The sequence below is a fragment of the Amphiura filiformis genome, chromosome 3 (assembly GCF_039555335.1).
Source record: "Amphiura filiformis chromosome 3, Afil_fr2py, whole genome shotgun sequence".
NCBI classification, from domain to species: domain Eukaryota; kingdom Metazoa; phylum Echinodermata; class Ophiuroidea; order Amphilepidida; family Amphiuridae; genus Amphiura; species Amphiura filiformis.
Genome location: NC_092630.1, coordinates 11,935,956 through 11,963,099, shown reverse-complemented (window position 1 = coordinate 11,963,099; position 27,144 = coordinate 11,935,956). Strand labels below are relative to the sequence as shown.

The following is a 27,144-nucleotide window of genomic DNA, read 5'->3' as shown; positions in this document are numbered from 1 at the left end:
CAAGTTTTTGGCACGTTTAAAAGCCAGTAGAGGTGGTTTCGGAAATAGAGCATTTAATGTTGGATTTTGCTCAATTTTGTGCCAATGATTTAATAGAACTTTCTTGAGTTCTTGGGTTTTGATATATGGTGTATACGTAGTTACTAACACAAGAGGGATATTATTCTTGTTCATGTTAGGCATACTCTCCTTTGAACTGTTGAGATATTTGTCTCGATCTTCAAATTTAACTTTGCTGGTTATTTCATTAACTTTAGGTCGATCATATCCTCTTTCCACAAGTTTATCTGTGAAGAAGTTGACCTTGTTAACGAAATTGGTTTCGGATGTATGACCGCGGCAGTAGCGAATCGTTTCGCCTAGAACCAAGGCTGTGAAAACAGATGGGCAATGCGCCGATTCAGGGCATAACCACTGATGAGTTTCTGTCTTCTTCATGTTGATCTTGTGATCAAGTAGGCCATGTTCAAGGAACCTATTTCCTTTATAAATTTGAAGATCTAGATATGTGACAAGGTTGTCGGATGTCTCAAAAGTAAATTTCAGAGTAGGATGAGCATTGTTCATGCGTGCCTTTAAGTTCTGTAACTCGTTACAATTACCCCGATAGAAGAGTAATATATCATCCCGATATCTACGATAGAAAACTATATTTGGGTCGGTTAGAATGAACTCTTTCTCAATAACGTACATGACCAAATCCGATATTTCAGGGGATAGGATGTTCCCTTGAGCAGCACCTACAACCTGAAGGTAGAATTCATCATTAAACTCAAAACAGTTACGTTTGAGGATAAGTTCAAGAATTCTGCGTACTAGGTGTGGTGGGGGTTTCGGAATTTGGTAACGTTTGTTTGATTTTCCAAACGGTCAACAACAATCTCAAGACATTGATCCTGTGGTATATTAGTATACAAACTTGTAACGTCCGCTGTTACTAATGTTATATCTTGCGGGAGTTTTAAGTTTGCTAGAATTTTGATAAGTTCAGGCGAGTCTTTGAGATATGTTTCTTGTTCTTGGACTAGTGGTAATAGAAAATAGTCTAAATATTCTGATAAAAGTTTGGTCGGTGAACGACATCCTGATATAATTGGTCTGCCACAAAAATCACTATCTGTGGGTTTGGGTTTATGGGCTTTGACCAGTAGATATAGGCTTGGTACCTTGATGTCATTGTTATCAGATAGTAGATATTCTCTTGCATGTTTGTCTATGCATTTCTCAGCAAACAAATCTTCAACTATTTCATCCGCCATTTTGGCGGGACTTATTTTTGACAATCGAATTAGTCCTATACTTTGATCAGCTCGTAATCGACGGGCCCTATAACATCGCGGATTAATATTGCCTTATGACATCTCGCCAGAAGTATCACAAATGATTAATTCAAGACCTATACTTTGTCTACTTTATTTAAGGGGGTACTACACCCCTGTGGTAAATTTGTGACTAGTTTTGCATTTTTCTCAAAAAATAATAACACACTGGTAATAAAAATTATGTATATAATTGGGGCAAGGAATCCAATTACTACACTGAAATTTCAGTGACTCAAGACAAGCGGTTCAGTATATATGATAGGAAACGAGGTACATGCTAGCGGTACCTTATTTCTTATCATAAATAACAAACCACTTGTCTTGGGTTACTGAAATTCCAGTGTAGTAATTGGATTACTTGCCCCTATAATATACATAACTTTTGTTATTAGTTTTTGAGAAAAATGCAAAAATAGACACAAATTTATCGAGGGGTGTAGTACCCCTTAACTAATCACTCTAAACGTGGGTCTACTTTTCGGCGTAGTGGTAAAAGCCTAACAATTCCCGCCGATTAAGAGCTGATCAAAGTATACTCGTCTGGAGAATGATGCAGATGATGCCAATGTATAGTGTTTTTCCTCAGAATAATACTTCGATGAAAATAAGCAGAGTTCCATTGACGCGTTTGTAAAGATTCATAAACCTGCAAAATGACAAAACACAAGATTCTCATGAATTGTGGAGGCTGTACTATTCAGGCTGATATAACCATCAACTTTGCCTTTTTTCATACCTTTATTTATGTGGAATAAGAACTAAAGCCAAACTTGTGAAGTTTTAAACAACAACTTTGTTAAAAAAAATTCAGGATGGACCGATCAATGACCTCATGCAAAATGTTTCTTCATCAAAGTACACCAACCAAAGTTGGTTTCAGTGTAAAGACATATTTTCATAGTAACCCAGATAAACTGTTAAGGCGTGTCGGGTGATAAAACCCACACTCATAATTAAATGTTTGAGTTCAATACGTGAATTGCCAAGTTTCATTATAATGGTTTTATTTTCCTCATGTGCATGATTTTCACTGGGAGGGGAGAAATAACGAAAACTTTCGCTTTGACCTATTAGTTGCCATAACTCAATAACTACAATACATACAGATTGTAACAAAAAACATTATGTAACTTAGAAAATAGTATTAGGGAAACATGACATGGTCCTCACATCAAAAGTGTTAAAATAAAACCGGAGTGCCCATCTGTGTTTAGAAGCATTTGGGCTTGATCAGAAAAGTAGATCAGAAATCGCTGGTATGGTCTAGCGTTAAATCGCAATCAATAACTCGACTGATATCAGCTGAAGCGCGGGTAACTATATCAGGTACCATCACTATTGGCGTTTGATAACTGGGGATTGTTCCATTTTCAATAATGAGAAAAGGGGCTAGTGTATTTAGATTGTTCTTTAAATTGGGATAGCCCTCAAGCTTACCTAAATGAACCGACGAGGATATCGTCCTGGTAGTCATGTGATATACCATCTTCCCAAACTATTCCGTTATTCTCACCAAGCCCAGTAGTTGTATATAATTCTAGATTTACTCTGGGGTTGCTTTCAAACACATCAAACCAAGCCTGTGTAAGCTCTGAACAAAAATGCAATATTGTCAGAATTTACCATACATACCAGATATACAAAATTATAGAGAAAGTAATTTATATTACGGTATAAGCCGTGTTTCAGTTTTAGCCAGCATAATAAAGTAACATTTTACAAGTATTTCACAATTCAATGATTAATGATTGATTCATAACCTCATAATTATGCGCGACGCGATCACAATAACGCTTTATTATTTGTATACACGCGGAAGCAAATACAGGCTCACCGCCTCATAGCTCACCACAAAGTCCGCAATTATTCCAATCTTGTTTATGTATTGTTTTCGACACGCAAACAAGCGCCAATAATAAGCCCGCGTATCTGTGCATCGCTTATTAAATGCAAATTAAATAATTATGCGCGACGCGATCACAATAACGCTTTATTATTTGTATACACGCGGAAGCAAATACAGGCTCACCGCCTCATAGCTCACCTCAAAGTCCGCAATTATATGTATTGTTTCTCGACACGCTAACAAGGGCCAATAATAAGCCCGCGTATCTGTGCATCGCTTATTAAATGCAAATTAATAAGAGTCAACAACAGATACATTCTTAATAGTCTTTTAAACAAACTAAAAAGAACGGTGTTATGTTTATTAAGCATAATATTAATAATCCAATGTATGAAAAAAAAATTGCATCTGTTTTACGTTCTTTGTATGAAATCGTCGTTGTGTTTTGCCTGGGCTCAAAACAAACCCCTCCCATTTCACGTAATGGCCTCAAAACAGCTAGCTTGAAGTTACTATGGTCTGATTAAACTTCATTATGCATTCAATGTTTATAGTTGTGATACTAACTCTTCCGATGGCTCTGTCATGCCTCTTACATTTACCGTCATATAAAGGTGACAATGATAGGCATTCAGTAGTATTACAATATGCATATTACAATTTTCCTATTTCTTGTAATTGAGGTGTCAAAGTCAAATGTTTACCTTCTTTGCCAAATCGGGGTGATTGTCCTTTAATCACTGATACACAGTCGTCAACGTAGAACTCTTCAACGATGGTAGAATAGTCACCACTTTCAACCAATTCTGAAATTCTCGCATGAATTGCTTTTATCTCATCTTCAAGGGAAGGATTGCCTTTGTTCGGTGCTGAAAAAAATGTAAATGTTCATTCAACTTATTCAAGATCTGCAACGATGCTGAAAATAGCATTCCGTAGAGAATCTGCGCAATGCAGATCAAACCCACAAACTTCGACATCTAGAGGATTATCTGTCCAAAAAATTCTCCCATAAAAGCCTCTAGAAATCGAGGTGAGCGTGTAAATTAGTAGCAGTAAATTAGGGAGCTTGTGATTTCCAAACGTATGTATCATACGCACGTGCATTTATTCAAAATCCCGTCAGCTCTCTATTATGAACGAAAATACGTCAGTTTAAAAACAGTACTTTGTAAATTTCTTTATGGCCATGTGCCATATATTGGGACCCTTAAACGGGTGGCGTCGTGACATTGTTTTGACAAATGAAATGATAATGATATTTTCTAAATAAAGATGAATACTTACACCATTCATATTGGTCTTGTTTTAAAGTTTAGTTCTTTTAAATTTGACACCAAAATCAGAATCATTCATCCATTGGTATATTTACTGGTTAATTTTGGAAAACAAATTCAATCTGAAGTAAAAAAATAAGAATTCTGACATAACTATGATACTAGTATGTAGCCCCCGATGATGTGCGTTCGAGAGTTTGGTAAAAGCATTTATTATCGAACTATATTACTTTGAAAACAAACACGTTGATCCACAAATGCTCATAGACCATGTAGACCAAGTTGTAGCCTTTGAAAATCGAAAATCATACAGTAGAAGAAGACTCAATTTCACGCCTAAGTTTAACACCATGATTTGGAAAATAATATACAGTATCAAGCATGTCTTTAACGTTAAATGATGTAACTCTGCTTTTGCTCATTTCAAAACCGAATTCGATCGCTTCCAGTGCCTAAATGTAAATGTAATTACTGAGTGGGTCTTGTACAACAATAGCATGCGAGTGACCAGCGATTTGAGTGTATGCAAAACAAAAGTTATGTCTTATCTAATTAGAAGACAAAATATTGGACAATATTTTATGTCCTGAGTGTTACTATTCTTTGGTAAAAAACAAAACCTAAGACACAGTTTGGGTTACACAATCTAGCACAAAATCTCTCAGCCCTAATATCTCAAATACCGTATAGTTTGGCTGTGAAAAAAATTTAAAAAATTTCAATCATACAAAAGTTACTATTTTGACGGGAAAGTCACATAAACAAAACAACAGCAGCACAAAATGAGCCAGCAGGCCGCGGCGGCCAATTGTCTCTATTGGTAATACAAATGCATAAAGGGAAACAAAGCTAGATGATCTCTGAACATATGGCTGTTAGCATTATATTGGGTTGAACGATTCACTAAATATTAACTTTTAAATATTGCGCCAATCAAACCTGATAGCTGCTGGTTAGTAGGCCACTTATAAAAATAAATAAAACTTTAGGATTGAAATAATTGTGAAACTATTAAAACATTAGACGCCAGTTATTTATAGCTTTTGTGGTAGTCATTTGGCTTTCGGTCCTATCCAGGAACGATAACTATAAGCGATACATGTTGTCTTTTATAGGATGTCCCAAAATGATTGGCAAAGTATATTCTACGCAGTGTCGTGCCTCAAAGGACCCCCTAACTAGTCAAAGAAAAAAGAAAAAGAAATATTCCTTTTCCTTTGTACTGTTAATCGATGACAAATGATGTAAATACGCACAGATATCCCAGCAAAATTGAGCCGAACTAATACTCACTGGGCTATTTGCCCAACCTAAATTACCCCCACCCTACACACCCCTACACCAATCCACCCTATAATTATCTAAACATGGTATTCTTCATTCATCTCAATCTGGTTTTAGGAATAACCACTCAACCACTACAACCCTTCTTGACACCTCTGACTACATTCTTAAAAATATGAATGATGGAAAATTAACTGGTGCAATTTTCCTTGACCTCAAGAAGGCTTTTGATACCATCAATCATAGTCTTCTAATTAACAAATTCAAGCAATGTGGTATTTCTGGCTCATGTCTAAAATGGTTTATATCTTATCTTAGTAATAGGTCTCAAGCTGTTAATATTTCTTCTACTATGTCTGACTTTAAAGATGTGAATATTGGTATTCCGCAAGGTACAATCTTAGGGCCTTTATTGTTTATCATTTTTGTAAATTCACTTCCAAACTCTGTTAACTGTAAAACTATAATGTATGCAGATGACACAACTCTTATATGTAGTTCTAATGATTCATCACTTCTTCAAGCAGAATTAAATGATAATTTGTCTAATGTTGCCTCTTGGTTGAATGAAAACAATCTCACATTGAATATCAAGAAAACAAAACTCATGATTTTTGGCACAAGTTATATGTTGAATACATTTGATGATATTGATGTTTCATACAATGGTAATAATATTGAAAGAGTTGATAAATTCAAGTATCTTGGGGTTGTATTTGATGAATTATTATCTTGGAATGAACATGTAAGCCATATTTCTTCTAATATCTCAAAGCGCATTGGCATAATCCGTAGACTTAAGTATTATCTTCCAAATGATACCCTTAAAATGCTTGCCAATGCCCTTGTCATGCCACACTTTGACTATTGTAGTCCTGTCTGGACAAATTGCATAAACACCCTTTCAACTTCACTTCAAGTGCACCATAATATACTTGCTCGTACTCTTTTGTCAGCAGATATAAGAACTCCTATTAATGATATGATGGAGTCTCTTAACTGGGATAAACTACATACAAGATGGGAAAACAACTTCTGATTATTGTGTTCAAGTGCCTTACCCATAATGCGCCATCTTACTTATCCTCTCAATTTATTTATATGCAATCTCTTCATACTCATGGTACCAGAAGCCAAACTTTCAATTCTCTTGCCATTCCAAAATGGAACATAAATCCTGGCAAGAGAACTTTTCACTACAGATCATGTTATGCTTGGAATGAACTCCCTCAAGACATCCGTAGAAACTTTTCTTCCATGACCCTTAATACTTTTAAAACCTGTATTTCAGATTTGTGATTAGATTTTATCAATTTCCACAAATTTATTCATCTTTTTGTCTTTTCCTTATATCTGATTGCCAAACATGTACATTGTTATAATATTATCAGTTTTTAATCATGTAACTATTGGTGTTACCAGACCTAATGTAAAAATGAACCTGATGTACAATGTAACTAATGTATCATGTAACTTTTGATTGCATGCATTGCTTTTAATTCAATTTATATTAATCTCTGTTATGAAATTGTACAATGTATATGTATATTGTGAATTGTCACTCAGGGCCCCCTTGGAGATCAGTACTAGTTACTGAAGGGGCTACCCTGGTTAAAGAAAGATTAAATAAATAAATAAATAAATAAATGCGCCTAGCCTGGCAAAGTCTTCCAGCTGATCTGCTCCCAAATGGGAGAACATCGTCAAATTTCAAGATGTAGCACATAATTATTAAGCAAACTTGGGTATCTCTGATGTAGGTAAAGATATATCATTATTTTCATGAATAAGAAGCATATATCATGGTCACGACAAACTCTCAACTAGTTTGAATTATTATTTGATTGTATTGTTGCCTTAGTCTTGGAAGTGGAAGCTAAACTAGAATGTGTTACAAAAATACAAATATTTACCTGTTAATTTTGAACACGTAATTTTGCCAACAGCCTTCTGCGTAAGTTCCGCACAATGTTTAGTGCATGACATATGGGTTAATGTATCCGATACCTCAACGCATTGATTACACAGAGCGATACAGTCCACCGTCTCGGAAATTGCAGAGTTGAAACACATGATGAAGATACCAAGAACCATGACGACCAGGTGCTTCTTCATCTTGATGAGTTTACCTGTGTATTACCTGTGAATGAGTGTATTTATATATTCGTTAAATACGGCTCTCTTTTTAAGTAATGTTAGAGAAATAATAGGCCTGCATGGTTTAGAAATATTAACTTATCTACAGTTCATAGCGTCTACAGTTTCAAGGTAGCGTACCCGCAAAGCAATCAAGTAAAATGAGTTGGTTGTCGAACAAAATCCATTTAGAGGAAATAATATTCTGGAAAAATATGTTTTGAAATTCCATCAAAACTGTGGTTCATGAAATGATAAAAATGTAAAAGAATATGACCACTTTCTCTAGCCATATATTAAACTCAAAAAGCATCTTTTTGTGATCGCGTCACTTAACATACACTACCTCCTTACCGTGTCTGTCGCGTTAGCTACTTGTGTTTGGTTCTGACGTGTATAACTTTGATGTCAACCAACATTTCATTTAGATATCCTCTATCAATCAGCCTGTATGCGCATGTCAAAGAATTACAGACATTTACAGCTCTTTGTAAAGCGTAACAAATGAAAATAAGCATATTTGGTCGAATCCAACCAAAAGTGTCCACGGGCCAAAAATAAAAGTCCAAAATAAAAATGTCTCCACAATTTTCTCCTTTTGCTCATTGATTGAAGGCATCTTGGCTTTATAGGAACCAAAAGTGACATTACTAATCTTGAAAAATAAATCCAGGACGTGTGATAGTAAATGTGACATCATAACCCAATGTTACCTACGAATACCACTAGGATGCTTTCACTATCGCAATACGAATCAACCTAAAACAAATGGAATATTCCCATTAATGTTTTTTTCATGTAAAGTAGACCACAGGGTGTCAGGAAAATGCTAGCTCAACCAGAAAATATTTGTTTTCATTTTTATAACGCGATCAATATGATCTTATTCAATTTATGCTAGTTTATTTTCGAAAATGAAGTTTAGGTCAGTTTCTGTATTTTATTTATCAAATGAGTATGAATCAATTTACATATTGTATAAGAAAGAGTGGGATATCTGTTTTCAGGAATATTAGGAACTATGCGCATAAACGCTTTATAAAATGATAGGTGACTGAAGAAACCCGGTTATTCGTAGGTAACATGATCGATTTATCAATATCTATATTCAGCTTAGAGGTTCAGATTTTGCTATTATGTTAATGAATGAATACAATGGTAGTTTTTAGATCTGTTTCAGATGGTACGTCCAAATGAATAAATGTTATTACCTGAGATCAAAAACATTTTGATGCTTTTAGCAAGATTTTGAACACTTCATTTTGATATACAAGTAGTTAAACAGCAAATTTACATAATAAATAATTGTTGAATGAATCCGTATATGGGTAATAATATTGTCCGGGGGTACCGCTTAAAGTTTTTGACAATTAATTTCCATTGGTAGGGACACTTCATTACACATATGATGTATTATGCTGTATTCGTAAGTAACATTTCAGTATTTGTAGGTAAGAATTAGACTTTTGGTGGATATCGCAATCAAATCTTCATTTTATAAAGCACTTTGAATGTATTATTTTCTTTATGTGCTTTATTGATACCAGAGACCCTATCATGTATTGATAATGTCGGTTCACAGTGGTTGAATGAAGATTGAAGTAAGAAACAAAGGAACTTTGTGTGCAATTAAGCAAATTAAAGACACTTAAAAGTGTCTTTAATTTGCTTAATTGCACACTAAATCGCTTAAAACCGTTATTACAGACTTGTGAAGTAGATCTTGGAGTCAGTTACGTCGTGTGGCCTTTCGTTTGAGGGCAACTACAATTAGCCTTATACCAGGGTCCATCACTGTTTTGTCTGGATCATGAGACAATGAGAACAGTCGTTTTTTCCATGGTATTCGTAGGTAACCTTAGCGAAAACGTCAAAAGTAACCTTCGAATAAATCAATTTGGACACAAATTACTCAGAAACCAGAAGGTCGGTAAACGTTTAAAATGAAGCACACATGACAGCTGACAAATCCAAGTATTTATCCCCTTCTAATCTTCCCCGTCGTCTATTTCAGTACATGTTTTCAACAATTAATCCGTATTCAGTTTTGCATGGCAGGCATGTATGTGAATTCGCAACTTTTATTGACATATAATTTGATAGCGAACGTATGGGCCTTCTTTATGTACCGATATGGGCATTGGCATGAATGGCGGTGTTTGACAATAGGGTCATGTTGTCAAATTGTATTTGTAGGCAATTTATTTTGTTAATATCTCAGAAATTGTTAAATACAGGCTATTGAAACTTGGTAGTATTAAAGAGTGTATTACCCTGCACCTATTGCTTAAATATAATTTACTATTCTCTCAGTTTGTGGAAATGACAGAGCTTTTAACGTGTATTCGGAGGTAATGCATATTTTTTACCAAACCTACCTTTGTGCCATTTAGAATTTCTGGCAGCTAAACACAATAATAAAGATGTCTGAATGCAATGCATTTCAGTATTGGACATATCAAAGCTTGTATCAATCGCCCATTTATTAGTGATTTCTATTTTTAAAGATATATCTAGTGCTATGAAAAATTGTATTCGTAGGTAATGTAAAAAATACCACTCGAAAAATTATCACAAAAAATTCATAATTATGTACAAATATGTGCAATGACTGCTTTTCATAACTGATGTAGATGTTTTTTAAAATACGTTAAGAAATATTTTGAAAAAATGGGTCAAAATAGCATGTTTTTGGGTCTCTGTGTCAAAGTTTTTCACAGAAGGGGGTCTTGTTATATATGGCGCGAAGCGTATGATCAAGGTGAATAAACACAATACAAAAACGAAAGCCAATTGTGTAATACTTTTAAGTTATGGCCCTGAACATGCCGTGAATACTTTTTGTTGGATTCGACCATTTAGACAATATTAACCTGATAAAATTCAAATATTCAATCAACGAAAAAAATAATGAATCCAATTTTTTTGTTTTGCATTCAAATTTAAAAGAAGAATATGTCACGCAGATGGAATTAAATAAAGCACTTGTTTAGAAATTTCACAATACCCGAAAAATAAGATGTTAATCAATTTGCATCACTGACTTAGTTTTTGGGTATTGTGAATTATCTAAACAAGTGCTTTGGACCTCGAAATATCCTTCGACTCCAAAACACAATATTTAGATATTTCACAATACCCTCAACACAACTGATGTGCAGTCATTAACCTCTTAATATTAGTATAATTTTTAGGGATCGTATTAAGGGCTCCCATAGAGGCAAACTTAAAGTACAGGTAACTAAAGAGGGGAAGCGACGAGTTACCCCAAATTACAGCGACAGGTAGTGACTGGGCCGCCAAGTGCGTGCGAATATGTATTTATTTTAAGGTTCATGTTTGTTTTCAATTTTGGGACGTTTTTCAAAATTTTGATATTTTTGGTGACATTTCAAGAAAACGATATGCCAAAGACAAATCTTTGGGCACATTCTTTGTTATTGTTAATACAGTTTTTCACATACCTACGTTACCATTCGGTCTGGTGATTTACTAATATTATATATATTGTGACTGAATTTTGGAGTTTTCAATGCGTTTTAGGCTTACCATGAGATCAACCTTGATATCTGGACATGCTCCTTTTAGAATTTATGTCTGATGGTCGGATGTTTCACCCAAAAGAAGGCAAATTGGCTCAGGATAGATGTCGTATCATTCTACATGGGTCTCTTGACGATATGATTACTTTCAATACTGTATAACAACATCAAATTTTTCTCTGGATACAGGTTTGTTGCTGAGTTCCGAAAAGTCTTCGGCGCCGTATTAATATCTCAAAAGGACACGACTAGCGAGTATGTTTTGCATTGCCCGCATGAAAGCTTGCGACTACGTCTATATTTTACTTCTTTGGATACTTTGGTTGACCATTATTATGATTTATACCAAACTGTTATCAAACCTGTGCTATGATTGGCACCTGCATAAGGTATCTCTTTGTATAATACCCTACCATTCAGCATTCTGTTAAAGGCTTGATTGGGCACTGTTATCTGCTATAAAGCATCCAGTTTAAGTCTGGGTTGTTTAGGACCTGGTCAATACATAATCTTACAGTGTTTATTTACTAACTTAATTATTTGTTTGATAGATAGTAAGTAATTGGTAACACTTGATTGATTGATCGATTGATAGCATTTCACATACCCGGTATTCCTAGTTTCTATGGAACTTTTGTTTGAATAGCATACATATCAGTATTTATAAAGCAATGCCAAGGATTATAATCCTTCTCACAGCTAATATTTGGCTTAGTGGTAATGCATTGATTTTCAGTTTCAGAACTAATTTGGCGCGCGATGAGCTAGTCCTTTTCTAATAGTTGTGTCTCTTAGAGGCACCATCGGTCTGGAATCCAAACCACGTTCCCGCCCTCTTAACACCCCTTAACATTTTTCAAGACCAAATGAAAGTCAGAAAGTATAACTTGCCGAATATTACCCGATATTTATTTTGAAAGAGATTCATTGGCGTATTTCTATTGGTTAGTTGTCCCGACCGTACTAAAAGAATTATTTACCTGGTGTAGTCAATGTGCGATGCAAACTGTAACTTACGGATGGTTGATACCGATGCGAATGGTTGGAATAAATGACATAGATAGAATGCAGTGCGGGGCTCGCGTTTGCCCTTCGGATGGACTAGAAGATTTCGTAATGTGCTGCAGTAGCGAAGCGTGAGTCATCCTATCGAGGGCGTCTGTCATGATAAGAGTGGGCACCGAGCCCTGACTGGGTACACAAGCCGTTTGTAGGCATTTGTGTGCGGTGTCAAAGCAACATGAATTTTATAAAGATTTCAAAATTCAAGCAACACGTTCGGACACCCCTTCAACATCAATGTCACACAAGCTCTGAATTTGCCGCTGTTGTCCTTAGGCCTTTTCTCTTTTTGATGTGTTGATTTTGCATCCCCCCGAAATTCATTTTGACCCCCCCCCCCCCCATGCCCCCCCCCCCAATTGTGGTAGGTGTGCGATGCGTAATTCTTCTTTCCCCTGTTTATGTACGCCGTTTATAAACAGAATTTTTAATTCAGTAAAAATGAAGATTGAAAAGATGGTACAATTCCTTTTTAACTGGTTCTGTTTTGGAAAAATCGCGTTCCTAGCGGCAAGTTTGAGTAAACGTTGGCAACCAGCCAGTGGCATAGCGTGGATCTTCATATGGGGGGGGCACCGACCATAATTGGGGTGCACCGGTTCTGATTGGGGGGGTCACAAGTCATTTTAAGGCAATTTTCCTATGGGATTTTCTAAATTTTGTAATCGATTGAGGCATGTGCCCCTATGACGCTACGCCACTGCAACCAGCTTATTTTTGTTAAATTGGGTATGCTGAATTCGAATCAGTTTTGTATTTATTTATCATATATCTTCTGAACTTGACATCGCAGAGATAAAAAGAAAACTATTCTTTTCCTGAATCCCTTGAACTTGAGTAACAGTTTGCATCCATTTTGATGAAAATCGAAGCAACTATCATTTTCTCACCCCTATGTAACATGCAAATTGACCTTGGACCTGTTAAGCCTCATAACTCATTTGTGACATGATCTGCTCCATGGCGGCCAAAAGAGGCATTTTTGAACGTTGACTTACAATACGTAATTATTACCTTACACAAACATTAGGCTATCATATACCAGATCATGTCAAATATGTCCTACGCGCAAAATATGTTACATTTTTGTGATCCTTAGACACAGACTAGACAAATAATTCGACATGTTTTTTAGTGAATATGTAGCATGTTTAATTTTTGCCCCCTGTATGAGCATGTAGGGGGTTTGGGGTGTTCTTTAAGGTCACGTGGTATCAATATAGCTTTGGCAGACAAAATATATGAATTCAGCATACCCGAATTAACCAAAATAATTTGGTTGCCGCCTTTTACGCTAACTTGCCGCTAGATGCTTAAATAAGCACATACTTCCAAAATAGAATCAGTCTCTTTACAAAGAACCTGCTACAGATTACTGTTTCTTTCTTTTATGGTAATGTAATCTTCAAATTACTTCACAATATTCTTCATTTGGTGAATTTCTGGTGTAAAACAGAAAATTAAAATCTATAAACTCTTGCAAACAATTTAGATTTCTAAGAATATTATGTTCAGTGCAGGTATGTCAACACATTTTGGCAACATTAGGAGGATGCGCCCTATTTAACGTTAGCTTTGGACATTTAATTTTCTTTAATTAAATATCCAAAGCTAACGCTAAATAGGGCGCCTTCTTATGAAAACGTTTTCGTATTATTATTTATCAGGCTTGATGTTATTATTGAACCTAATTTGGGCTATATAAGCTAACCTAAACACAGACAAACTCTTATAATATAATTTTACTCAGGGTTAATACACAACCATTAAGGCATGGTGTGAATTAAGAAAAGATCAAGACAAATTTAGAAAAGTAAGTAAATTATACTATACCATAGTGTGATACGATGTCATATAAGGCCAAAAAAAAAAGGTTTGTCTCAAAGCTGACGAGTGATCTGAAAACAAATGCGAAATGCGATTTTTTTTTCCACCTTCATATTAACTTTCACAGTGCAATCGTTCGCGTTCATGATACTGTGGCCATAGTCAGTGTGGTGGCTGTCGAATGCAGCAGTGCCAGTGTTGTCTATACCCATCATTTCCAACACACAAGCTATCGGAGCACATGGATTCTCGCCGTTAAGTATTTCTAAATGCAACATCTTTTAGTGTGTTCGTAGTTTTGGTTTTGTGTAAAAACCATCCTTTCTCTTTATTTTTCCCGGATAATTTGATTTTCAAGATCACGAACTCGGATGATGCTGCCGCTGAATCCATGATGACTTCGGGAGTGGGAGGATTAATACTCGCCATGTATTTAATATTTAAATTAAACAAACGTTATCGTGCGTCATAGTCATTCATATTGCCACGCACGTAAAATGACAACATTAAAAATGTTGATGAATATTCAGCGAGTACTCGAGTACATGGTGTACAATTAAGATTTTTTATTGTAGGAACGGTCTTAAAAAATAGTATGATTTAAATACGCATGCAGGTGTGTCGTTCAGACTACAACAGTGTCATCGTTGGTGACTTTTTAGTTAGGCTGTTTTAAATTCTTGATCCAGGAGACGCACTGTGCGATGTTCGATGTTTTTTCAGTGATATTTTTATTTTGAGAAAAAAAATCTGATTTTCGCCGAATTTTTCGGGGAAAAATTAAAAAAAAAACATTTTTTCTTTGCCTAATGTGATTTGAAATATTAATACGATATTGCCAACATTTGATAACATCTTTTTGTTATAATGATGTAAACACAAGTAATTAAGGCGTTCCAGTGCATCTTGTTATGTGTTTGGTATTTTATTTTCCTACATTCGTGGAACCAATGCTTTTTGGCATCCTTAAACATGAAATTATGAAATTTGATTGGTTCCCACGAGAGGTCGAAGGTCACAGTGGAGCCAAGCATAACATTTGTCCCATGATTTTATCCGATTCTTAGGTTAAACATAAAGATTTATCCAATAAATTATTTTCCTGTTTGGTTTGCCGAGAGAGGAGTAATTTAAGACAAATTTCGATTGAACCGGTGCATTTTAAAAATGTATATTCTGTGCATGAGATATTTGACATTTGACCTCATTTACTTTATAACACCATTGTGCAATATATGACAATTGATTTTTTTATTCCTAGCAATGAGAGGAACAATTTGAGGTATACCGTAAACGTTCGCCTAATGGCGCTATGGGCTCCCTTGACATAACTGGAATTTTAGACACTAACTAAAAGTGCCCTCATATAAAATTCCACAGGCACATACCCTTAATTCTTGTTGGGACTTTTAGAGGAAGGGGCTCTCTATTTGTACATGATGAAATTTATCCCAAGGCCAGGCGGCATAGGACACGCGTCACGTGACGTTCGAGGCTGGCGAAAATACAAGGCTGATAGCCCCATTCAAAATACACTGTTAGCAGTTATAAATTGAAAAACAACATACTTACAGTGTGGTACATGTCGTACCCCAACGGTTTTAGAGTAAGATAATTTTGCTTTGACACCACATAACAAATTTAGAATTGTTTGTGAAGATTTCATGATTATGTGTTAATCCAATGGCGACGTCAAAGATGACGATATCGCATCCACCATCATCTGCCTAAGGCAAAGGAGCCCAGGTGCGCCATCAGGCGAACGTTTACGGTATTATAACAAGATAGAACAAACGTAATTTTTGCCATTTACCATTTTTATCCTCTGAGGTGTAAGGATGCAAAAACCATTGGTTAGACTAATGTAGGAAAGCTAGATGCTAACTCAAAAATCACCCAATAGCGCCATGCACTATATGCCGAAAATAGTGTGAAAAACGATCCTGGGTTAAAATTGTGATACAGGTATTTTTACTGTGCACATCAGATGACTGATTTTATTATAGCATGCTTTGTATATCGCATGATAGGAAAAATCTACAATAGATGTTACCAATGCGAAGTTTTAATATCTCACATGTTACATTATTCATTTGCTTTAAATATTAGTCATGTGATTTTTAATACGATTAAGATTATGATTTTACGATATCCATATTATTGTCTCGTCTGGTAAATACAAGCAAAGGAGGAACTTGTTGTTATGTATCTCCTTAGAAATCTATGTCCATGAAAGCGCGAAGAGCTCCATTTACCCGTTTGAATACCCATATATACCTGCAAAAAGACAAAACATAATGTTCTCATGAATTATGGAGGGTCCTCTAGACAATGATACCAGTTGTTACTTTCACCCCTGTATATACTTAATAAAGACAGGTATACCATATTATCTGCATCTCGTAGCTCAGATTTAAGACCACATTCGTTAAAATCGGTCAAGAAATAAAAACGCGGTGATTCCAAATCCCAGGTCCGGTACAAATTCAAAAGTTGCAGATTGCTCCATTGATTTGTGTACGAAGCGTTCTCGAACAAGAGAACCTGTGCCATGCTTTCCATTTTCTGGCATACTAAATATAAATCGCCACCCTTCTCCCCCAGTTTAATGTTGATGAAAACAATTATGTTTCCTTTGGACTCTCCAGTCTCCCCAACATTGATTGAGAGGGACTCAATTGACCGCATTACAATATTTTATCCTTGTTGTTATATTCACCTGTATTCACCTGTTCTTCGGGCTCTGGAAATAGAGTTGTTGCCCTGTGATGCCCACCCAATTTCATCCTATTATTATTTACTGTTGGTTATTGTTTAGTTCACTTTTTAGAAATTTGAAGAAATCTTTGATGAATTTTAGCCATGAAAACTATATATTACTCTAATTTGAGCGCAAAAAGTACTGAAACCCCAAATCGATATAGATTTATCTCCTAATCAATTGACCGCATAACAAAATTGTATCCATGTTGTTCTTAACAAATTTACTGTTACCATGGTTACTGTTATAATTAGAGAAGCTGAACAAAAATAATGATGCGATCAGCACAAAGAAAGTGATAATTTAGGACATCTATATTAAGATAATGATAACTTAGTGAATGTTTATAGAGCGCTATTACTTTTATGAAGCCCAGTGTCACAGCGCTTTACAAAGATTAAAAACATAATACAAATCTTAAAAGTATTTTGTGAAAATCTTAAAAGAACTACCGTGTTGTAACTGAGAAAAGGTTCTTGCTTTAATATTCCTTTGGATTTGATCATCCATATATGCCAGGCAAAAAAAACCTCTTATAGTCATCCTTGCTGTTCTGCAAGCCATACTTTGGATATTATTCTGAAAATACATTTTGTTAATTGGACTTTGCTTTCTTATTTGACACCCTGTTCGTGACAATCGAGGAAGAATTGACCAAGATATGCTCCTCTAAACGCTCAAACCCCAAAATCAAAAGTTGCCATTTTGACGATTCAATTGTGCCTGTTACATCGTGTGTTTGATTGATTAGCCCGTGGTACTTGTGTACAATACAACGATGCGTTCCCATTGAAAATCGTTGAAATTGTAGCTTTTGATTTTGGGGTTTGAGGGTTTGGATGCGCATATCTTGGTCAATTCTTGCTCGATTTTCACGAATATGGTGTCAAATGAGAAAGTAAAGTCCAATTAACAAAATTTATATTTCAGTGTAATCCAAAATTATCAGCTTGTTAAACAGCAAGGATAACTATAACTGAGTTTCTTTTTGTGCCTGGTGTATGCGAAAAGGCCTTGGTGGAGCCCCACAGCATAGTTTTAAAAACCCGTAATCTTAACGAAGGCACCACGTCTAATTGTATTTAATCTTATAGCACTATCTATATCCGGTTAGGTACCGATGACCTTTTCTATCATACCCTGATGATGTATATTGTACCAAGCATAGTAAGTAACATTTGCTTAGTGTTATCGTTTTTCATTTAAATAAACAACGAAAGCAAAATGTTCAGTTTACGATATGAAGAACCATCGGTATCTATCGGGGCATCGATAACGTTATGGACCAAATTAGACATTAACCTCACTGTTATCTCAAAATACCACAGGCGGATGTTTCCCATTTAGTGGGTCGGTGGGCAACATACAGAGCACCTTCGATCAAACTCCCCGGGTGTTCATATTAATATTATAAATTACAATGGGCTATTCCATTTAAAATCCACACTACCCCTGTGGAAGATTTTGGAAATATCTTCCACAGGGGGAGTATGAATTTTAAATAGAATTAACTCATTAGCAGCTCCATTTGAAACTCACCCTCCCTCTGTTGAAGATTCAGGTTGAATCTTTCTCAGAGGGTGTATGAAATTCAAATGGAGTTGCCTGATGTATTAATTCCATTTAAAATTCATACTCCCCCTGTAACAGATATTTCCAAAATCTTCCACAGGGGTAGTGTGGATTTTAAATGGAATAGCCCAATGTGCACATTACGATCTTGAATTTCAAAAGTGAGGTGTCAAGTAATTTAAATGTTTACCTTCTTTACCAAATCCAGGTGCTTCACCATTAAAAACAACTATACAATCGTCAGTGTACATCTCTTCAACCATGGTAGAAACATCACCGCTTACCAACAATTCAATTGCTCTCGCATTAAATAAATTGATCTCGTCATCAAGGGAAGGAGATCCTCTGTTTGGTGCTGAAAAGAAAAGTTAAAGGTTCGTTAAAATTATTCAACATAATGCCAGTTTATATTAAGATCAGCAACGATGATAGGTAGGCTTCACAAATGCCAAAGTGGCATTCCTTGATTTCAGTGGCACTCGGGCCATAGACCCTGCATTATATTTTTTTATATATTTGATATTTAACAGTCCTCGAAGTAAACTTTATTAATCTAATGATGTACTTAGATTGTATGTAGCTGGGAGGAAAGGTCGTCCAATATATGAAAATTAAAGATATATATTTTGTGGAAAAAATGTATATCCTCAATACAAAAGATCAATATTTTCATATTTAATGGACGGCTTTTCATCCCAGCTAGAACCTTTTAAGTACATATCATATAAGAATTTTTAAAGCTTACTTCGATGGCTATTAAATGACAATATCAGAAAGATATTCCTCGTATTCAGAATGCAATTTGGTGTGTCTGATGTGCTCTCAGCTCCTACAAAAAATACTGGGCAAACGTCGCTATCTGCGCCTTTAAAGATTCTGCACGTACAAAATGAACGCGCGGATAACGCAGAAAATGCACACAACTTGCACATTTTGACCATATGAAGGAAAGTCTAGTCTAAGTATTAATATGATCCACTTTTTTGTAAGAAATTATTGTAACAAATTGTGAAAATTTAATTTTATACGCGCAGATTTTCCATTGAAATGTGTGTGTAAGATCGGCCGTATAAAATGCAACGCGACTATTTTCTCCAGCAAAAAGTACAATTTTGAAAGTACAGTCATGATAATATGCATGTGATAGTCTGCTAAACTATTTTGTTTTGGGCAACCATAACATATAATATAACCATATTCTACACTTAAAACAAAGGCAATTATTTAAACGAAACTAAACCTAAATTATCAAATGGAGTAGTCAATGGATGGTGAATTTTGCTATCTCTATTTTGATACCTCACTTTTAAGTGACTTTTAATCGCCTTTGGTAAAGAATCCCTGAAATTGAAGTATACTAGAATGTTTTACAATAGTACAAACATTTACCGGTTAAATTCGGACACGAAAGTTTGCCATCATCCTGTTTGTGTTCCTTGCAATGCTTAGTGCATGCCATATGGGCTAATGTATCCGAGACCTCAACGCATTGATTACAGAGAGCAAGACAGTCCTCATTCTCCGAATGATTCGCAGAGGTGAAAACCAATGTGTAAATACCAACAACCATGACAATCAAGGTCTTCTTCATCGTGACTATGTTATTACCTGTAGAAGGTTTGATGCATGTGTAATTACGGATTACAAGCTCGTTTAAGTTGGTACTACACCCCCTGACAAATTTTGTGACTAATTTTGCATTTTTCTCAAAAATAACTACACACTGGTAATAAAAGTTACGTATATTATAGGGGCAAGGAATCCAATTACTACACTGGAATTTCGGTGACTCAAGACAAGAGGTACGTTATTTATGATAAGAAAAAAGGTACCGCTAGAATGTACCTCATTTCTTAACATATATAATGAACCACTTGTCTTGACTCGCTGAAATTTCAGTGAAGTAATTGGATTCCTTGCCCCTATAATATGCATAACTTTTGTTACCAGTGTATAGTTATTTTTTGAGATAAATGCAAAATTAGTCACAAAATTTATCAGAGTGTACTACCACCTTAAGGGATCCAAAATGAGCGTTTATTGCGTTTCGACAGTATTTTTTGTGGGACATGAGAGCACCTCAGACCTATCGAATTGCATTCTGAATACGAAGCATGTCTTTCTGATATCAAATAATTTTCATTTTTTTTAAATCACAATATAATACAAATTTTATGACAAATTATAAAAATTTGATATTTTTCAAATTTTTGATATATAACAGTCCTCGAAGTAAATTATAAAAATCTAATGATATATTCTTAAAGTCTATGTAGCAGGAAGGAAAAGCCGACGGTCAATTGAAAATTTTGACCTTTCATATTGAAGATATGGATTTTTTTTCCCCAAAAGACCTAATTTTTTTTGGTGTTTTGGGAAAAAAAATCCATATCTTCAATACGAAAGGTCAAAATTTTCAATTGATCGTCGGCTTTTCATCCCACCTACATACACTTTAAGTATAAATCATCAGATTTATAAAGTTTACTTCAAGTACTGTTAAATATCAAAAATATCAATTTTAATGATTTGCCATAAAATGTGTATTAAATTGCGAATTTCAAAAATCAAAATTATTTGATATCAGAATGACATTCTTCATATTCAGAATGCAATTCGATATGTCTGATGTGCTCTAATGTCCCAAAATAAATACTGTCCAAACGTTCATACCCCAGCCCTTAAAACAACCATTTTAAGTAATATCAGTTGGTCGCTCAAAAACAAAAAAGAGACAATTAGTAGGCTACGCAGTTGAAAAGATTAATTCCAGTATATGGAAAGTCCAAAAATAATGGTTCATGAAATTAGATTATATTTACGCTGCTGAAAACAGTTAAATAAGAAAGAATTGCAAATTCAGCGATTTGCTCATCCGGACCATCGTAAAAATCATCAAAATTTAGATTTTGGTACTTATTTGTCATTGTCATAGATGTGCTAACTTAGCCTGCTAGTGGTTCAGCCGAAAGCCGTGACAAAATAGGGCATTTACATGAATCTGTAATTTATATACTGACAGTATATAAATTAGCTACATGTATTTGAGTATTTTGAGTATTTGAATGGGGCTTCAACTTCGTCAATACTGCTGGGTTTTCTTTCTTTTTTTTCTTTTTTTTTTTTTTTTTTTTTTTGCCAATTTTGTCATTGCAAGATTAATATCAAATGACAATTTGAATGACTTGCCCTTCACTTTTAAGCAATTTATAAACAATTTTAACTGTTTACATTTTCGCTAGGATCACTGAATGGGACTTTAAACGTTATCATCTAAACTCCAAAATCATTGATCACGTCACTTAACATGCACTTACCTTTTCAGTTACGTTAGCTACTCGATTTTTTGACAATATTTGGCTCTATCCGTAAACAATGACACAAACCAACCTGTCAACGTTTGATATCGTGATGTGGAATCAATCAGCCTGTATGCGCATGCCTAAGAATGATTTCAAAAACATTCGCATGCTTTATAACACGTACTACAATTAGTCTAGGAGCTAAATCGTATACGGGCCTTAATTAAGGATTGAGTTCAACACCCATGTCTACCAATATTTGTTACCATGTTCTGTTAGAACAGACTATCTGGATCACATGTAGGGGGTAGTGGACTCAAGTTTTTTGCTGGAGGTCACGAAAGGTCAATTTTGATATTTTTACGGGATAAGGCGACGAAAAAAAGAAACCCTGTTCTACGGGCCGACGGACATTTCAAGTAGGGTCGGTCGGTCGGGCCTTTCTTTTTTGCAAATGACCCCAAAAATCATCTAAATCTGTAAGTATTTTGCAATTTCGGGAAATACCAAAAAAAAAATTTTCCTGATATTTTCAAAATTTGGGTCGGCATTCATTTGTACAGGAAATTGTTTTCTCCAATTCTTGTAAAATTTGGGTCGGTCGGGCCCGTAAAACGGGGTTTCCTTTTTTCGTCGCCTAACCGGAAAATTTGCTGCCAGTGGTTTCCCCGTACTTTTACGAGTAAAATTAAGGACCAAAAAAGGCCAAAAATATGATTTTTTTTGGCCCCCATGTCGATTTTGAACCCTTTTGTTGGACGAAGTTTGATTCAACCTCTAACTTAGAAGTGGCTTATACGAGTGGATATTCAAGTACGAGTATGTAATCCGTAATTAGAAGTAGCTGTTTATTTGGCAATTTGGCGCTCCTCCAGACGGAATGGCTGTGCGTCACCAAACATCCCCGACTCCATTTAAAAATATTTAAATAGGAAGTAAACTTATCAAATGCAAACTTGATTAAAATCAATTGCTCAATGAACCAATAAATTGATCAATCCAATTCAATTGATTCAAAACTAACATCTGGGCCAATATTAATAAATAATTAGTCATAATATTTTGACATTTTTTCTTGCTGGTCAATCTCAGCTGGTGTAATTTATTTTTTAGTTTGTTTGATATGGAATATGTGTATTTAGTTAGCCTTGCTTCCAATCTTAGTAGTGTTTTCTTTGTTATGCTTTGTTCTTTATGCCCATTGTACCTTTTTGTGATTGTTTCTTTTTCAAGACTTTTTGGGCTATCCTTGGTACTCTATTTCACTTTCTAAAAAAATGTTTAGTTTTCGACTTATCTTTATTTGAAGACCTGGGCGCAAGAACACCGTAAGTCCACTTGGCCCCTGCAAATGTATACACTAAAGTTGTTTCGTATAGTTTGGTAATGTTTTATACATGATCAGGGGCCAAAACAAATCTTTCACAACCTTTCATGATGTTTTCACCCTGGAACATGTATATATTAAACATTGTAAAATCATAAGAAACTATACACAACTTTAGTGTATACATGTTGAAAGGCCAAGTGGACTTACGGTCTTCTTGCGCTCATGTCTTCATTTAGTTATCCTACAAAAACCACATAGGTCACGTTTTTGGGGAACTTGTACAGGGGTAAACATTTAAACTTACTCCGATTTTAGCAAAACTTGCAGTAAATTTTTCATTAAGCTGAATAGAGTCAGAATAGTTTTGCTGGCAATGAGATTGGGGAGGGGGGCACATTTTACGGTCCGATTCGAAGACATACAAAATTTATTCCGAAATCTACTCAAAATTGATATGATACTTTTTGGAGTGGGAAAATAACATGTAGTGAAATCAGACCATCCATCTTTGTCTATGTCGCACTATCAGCCAGGCCAAATATTTTGTCAGCGTCCTCCTTTCTCGTGGTGTAGATCTGGTTTTCATTTTTTTATCATAGGTATGTTGGTCCTTTTTTTTCATCTAGAAGGAGTCTTAACCGTATTCCAGCACTTTCTGCTGCTCAGGTTTCTATCCGAGAATTGTTCCTGAACTTCTTGAACAGGCAACTCTTGCCGCTATTGCCAAACCAAACTTTTCCCCAGTCTTTGTGGTGACAAAGTTAAGTTAATGTGCGTAGGGTGATAAAGGATGCTCCCAAACCAGTGCCAGAAAGTTTCTTTTGAGACGGTTGGCACATCTGTTCGCAAGATGGAAAATCTGGGCAGACGGTTGAGATACAAGTCAAGATGCCAGATGGTGTTGTATGCAGCCGTTATGTATTTTATTTATTTATTTATTTTCTTTTATTTATTTATTTATTTATTTATTTATTTATTTATTTATTTATTTATTTATTTATCTATTTTTTTTTATTTATTTATTTATTTATTTATTTATTTATTTATTTATTTATTTATTTATTTATTTATTTATTTGTTTGTTTATTTATTTGTTTGTTTGTTTGTTCAAGTTTAAGTTTATTTCACCATCATCATATCATAATACAGTAACAATATCGAAAAAAGGATGGTAGGACAATCACAAGAGCAAAGCTCGAAAGACGTGATTGCCCTCAGTGCAGTTTGTTTGTTTGTTTGTTTATTCATTTATTCATTTATTCATTTATTCATTTATTCATTTATTAGTTAGTTAGTTAGTTAGTTAGTTACATGCAGTTAGTTAGTTAGTTAGTTAGTTAGTTAGTTAGTTAGTTAGTTAGTTAGTTAGTTAGTTAGTTAGTTAGTTAGTTGTGAACATCCTTTCTGTCTGACATAACTAAAGAGCTACACCAATTATATTATACAATATTGTCTTTGAAAGTGCATTCAAACTTTGTTTTCATATTTTAAACCTAGAAACAGCTCGATGAAAGTACACACCTGGTCTTAAAATGTTAATTAGAAAAGAATATGTTTGGATTATTTGCAAGGGTAGTTTCAATTAAAATGTAAATACAGTTAATTTAAAAACGAATAAAAACTCTACAAAGTTGCATAAAATGTGCGCACAGGTGCCGTCAATTTGATATTATAAAAAGGCGAAGGGCATAGAGGATATACCTGCTTCTAGTGATAACATGGTCATAAAACTTTAACCATGCTCTATTAAATTAGGAATTCTTTTGATAAGAAATTCTTAATTATATACTAACAACCTATGTAGTGAAACCTTATCTTGGTTTCTAAAAAAGAAATATACACAACCAAAGTCATACTTTTTGGTTTATAATATTCAAAACTGTGAATAGCTAGGCAAAACGATTATACCAATCACATTGGTCTTTTTGTAAAAATATGATGGCTCTGAAAAGAGCTTTCATTCTGAAGTTCGAAAACCTTTTCTGTCACTGTGCTGATATTGATCGTTACCGAGTCAACTAGGGAGAATCAAATCCTTGATCTATATAATGGGGAATGAGAAGGTTTGTACTTCTCATCAAACATAGTTATACTAATTTCACTTAAGGGATGGGGTATGAACGTTTGGACAGTATTTATTTTGGGACATTAGAGCACATCAGACATATCGGATTGCATTCTGAATACGAAGAATGTCCTTCTGATATCAAATAATTTTGAATTTTTGAAATTCGCAATGTATTACACATTGTATGGCAAATGATTAAAAATTGATATTTTTGATATTTAACAGTACTCGAAGTAAACTTTATAAATCTGATGATTTATACTTAAAGTGTATGTAGGTGGGATAAAAAGCCGACGATCAATTGAAAATTTTGACCTTTCGTATAGAAGATATGGATTTTTTCCCAAAACACACACAAAAATTAGGTCTTTTGGGGGAAAAAATCTATATCTTCAATATGAAAGATCAACATTTTCAATTGATCGTCGGCTTTTCCTCCCAGCTACATACACTTTAAGAATATATCATTAGATTTATAAAATTTACTTTTTATATATAAATTTTATATATCAAAAATGTGAAAAATATCAAATTTTAATAATTTGTCATAAAATTTGTATTATATCGTGAATTTCAAAAAATGAAAATTATTTGATATCAGAAATGCATTCTTCGTATTCAGAATGCAATTCGATATGTCTGATGTGCTCTCATGTCCCACAAAAAATACTGTCGAAACGCTCAAAACGCTCATTCCAGATCCCTTACCTCTCAGAGCAGCAACGCAGAGTTCCAGCATATTGTCAAAGTTTGCCAACTAAAATATATTTTTTTGATTGGAGGTCTTAAATCCGAGCTACTAGATGCAACTATATTGGCTGCTGGTTCTTATTATGACATATCTGTGTAGGATAATTATACAGGGGTAAAAATAACTGGTATTATTACTTTTGTATTCTGCTATCTTATCACGTATGCTGTAAGATAGCGTGTGTAAGAGCCCAATACGTAACAAAATCCCTGTACGTATCAATTTGATACGTATTGGGCTCAACCTCTTCTACCTAGAACAAAAAGTGGCAAAAAATAATTCATCCCGCCCAATACGTAACAAAACTAAAATTTGATTAAAATTACTTTATTCATACTCCCTCCCTCTGTAGTGGTTTTTGTTACGTATTGGGCTCTATACATTTTTTGTTACGTATTGGGCCCGGTTGTTTTTCAAGCAAATTATGGATATTATGTGCATGTGTTTTTATAGAAGTACTTTATATTGACCCAGTAACTCATTTTGAGTCTTTCTAGAACAAAATATTTGACAGTGTTTTACCTATAGACTTGGAATTTATTTGTTACGTATTGCCCTCTGGTTATTTTAAAAGGACATTATCATGATTAGGTGCATGTTTTTGTTATAGAATTACTTTATATTGACTCAGTAAATGATTTTGAGTCATTTTGAGTCTTTCTAGAAAAAAAATTTGACAGTGTTTTTTCTCTAGACTTAGAAGTTTTTTGTTACGTATTGGGCTCTGGTTATTTTTAAAGCAAATTATGGGTTTTAGGTGCATGTTTTTGTTATAGAATTACTTTATATTGACTTAGTAAATCCTTTCGAGTCATTTTGAGTCTTTCTAGAAAAAAATTTTTGACAGTGTTTTTTCACTAGACTTAGAATTTTTTTGTTACGTATTGGGCTCTGGTTATTTTTAAAGCAAATTATAGGTTTTAGGTGCATGTTTTTGTTATAGAATTACTTTATATTGACTCAGTAAATCCTTTTGAGTCATTTTGAGTCTTTCTAGAAAATTATTTTTTACAGTATTTTTTCTCTAGACTTTTTTGTTACGTATTGGTCTCTGGTTATTGTGG

The 27,144-nt window shown here is 34.6% G+C and overlaps 2 protein-coding genes across 3 annotated transcripts in view; both read right to left on the bottom strand.

Annotated features, from left to right (window-relative positions):
- LOC140148035 (uncharacterized) overlaps positions 1-26,207 on the bottom strand; it is a 232,172-nt gene extending 205,965 nt beyond the window's left edge. The window contains exons 1-4 of one of the 2 annotated variants that reach the window (XM_072169873.1): positions 26,038-26,202; positions 21,947-22,071; positions 20,019-20,237; positions 18,820-18,984 (exon numbers count right to left, since the gene is read on the bottom strand). In XM_072169873.1, the coding sequence (XP_072025974.1) occupies positions 18,820-18,984; positions 20,019-20,220 (367 nt within the window). In that variant the 5' untranslated portion in view covers positions 20,221-20,237; positions 21,947-22,071; positions 26,038-26,202. Of the gene's footprint in view, positions 1-18,819; positions 18,985-20,018; positions 20,238-21,946; positions 22,072-26,037 lie in introns of both variants that reach the window. The other variant, XM_072169872.1, reaches the window with a different exon arrangement.
- On the bottom strand, positions 1,519-8,241 carry LOC140147626 (uncharacterized). The gene is made up of 5 exons (XM_072169402.1): positions 8,220-8,241; positions 7,643-7,869; positions 3,873-4,037; positions 2,760-2,913; positions 1,519-1,968 (listed from the first exon to the last, which is right to left on the bottom strand). Exons 2-5 carry the CDS (start codon positions 7,842-7,844, stop codon positions 1,905-1,907), a joined length of 585 nt encoding a protein of 194 aa, XP_072025503.1. The 5' UTR covers positions 7,845-7,869; positions 8,220-8,241; the 3' UTR covers positions 1,519-1,904.
- Positions 26,208-27,144: the final 937 nt, after the last annotated feature.

Excerpts from the sequence above, each read along its gene's own strand:
- LOC140147626 (XM_072169402.1), bottom strand. The coding sequence starts at position 7,844 with ATGAAGAAGCACCTGGTCGTCATGGTTCTTGGTATCTTCATCATGTGT. Across the intron at positions 2,914-3,872 it reads ACCCCGATTTGGCAAAGAAG|AGCTTACACAGGCTTGGTTT; the intron begins GTAAACATTTGA and ends ATTTTTGTTCAG. Across the intron at positions 1,969-2,759 it reads ATCCTCGTCGGTTCATTTAG|GTTTATGAATCTTTACAAAC; the intron begins GTAAGCTTGAGG and ends GTCATTTTGCAG.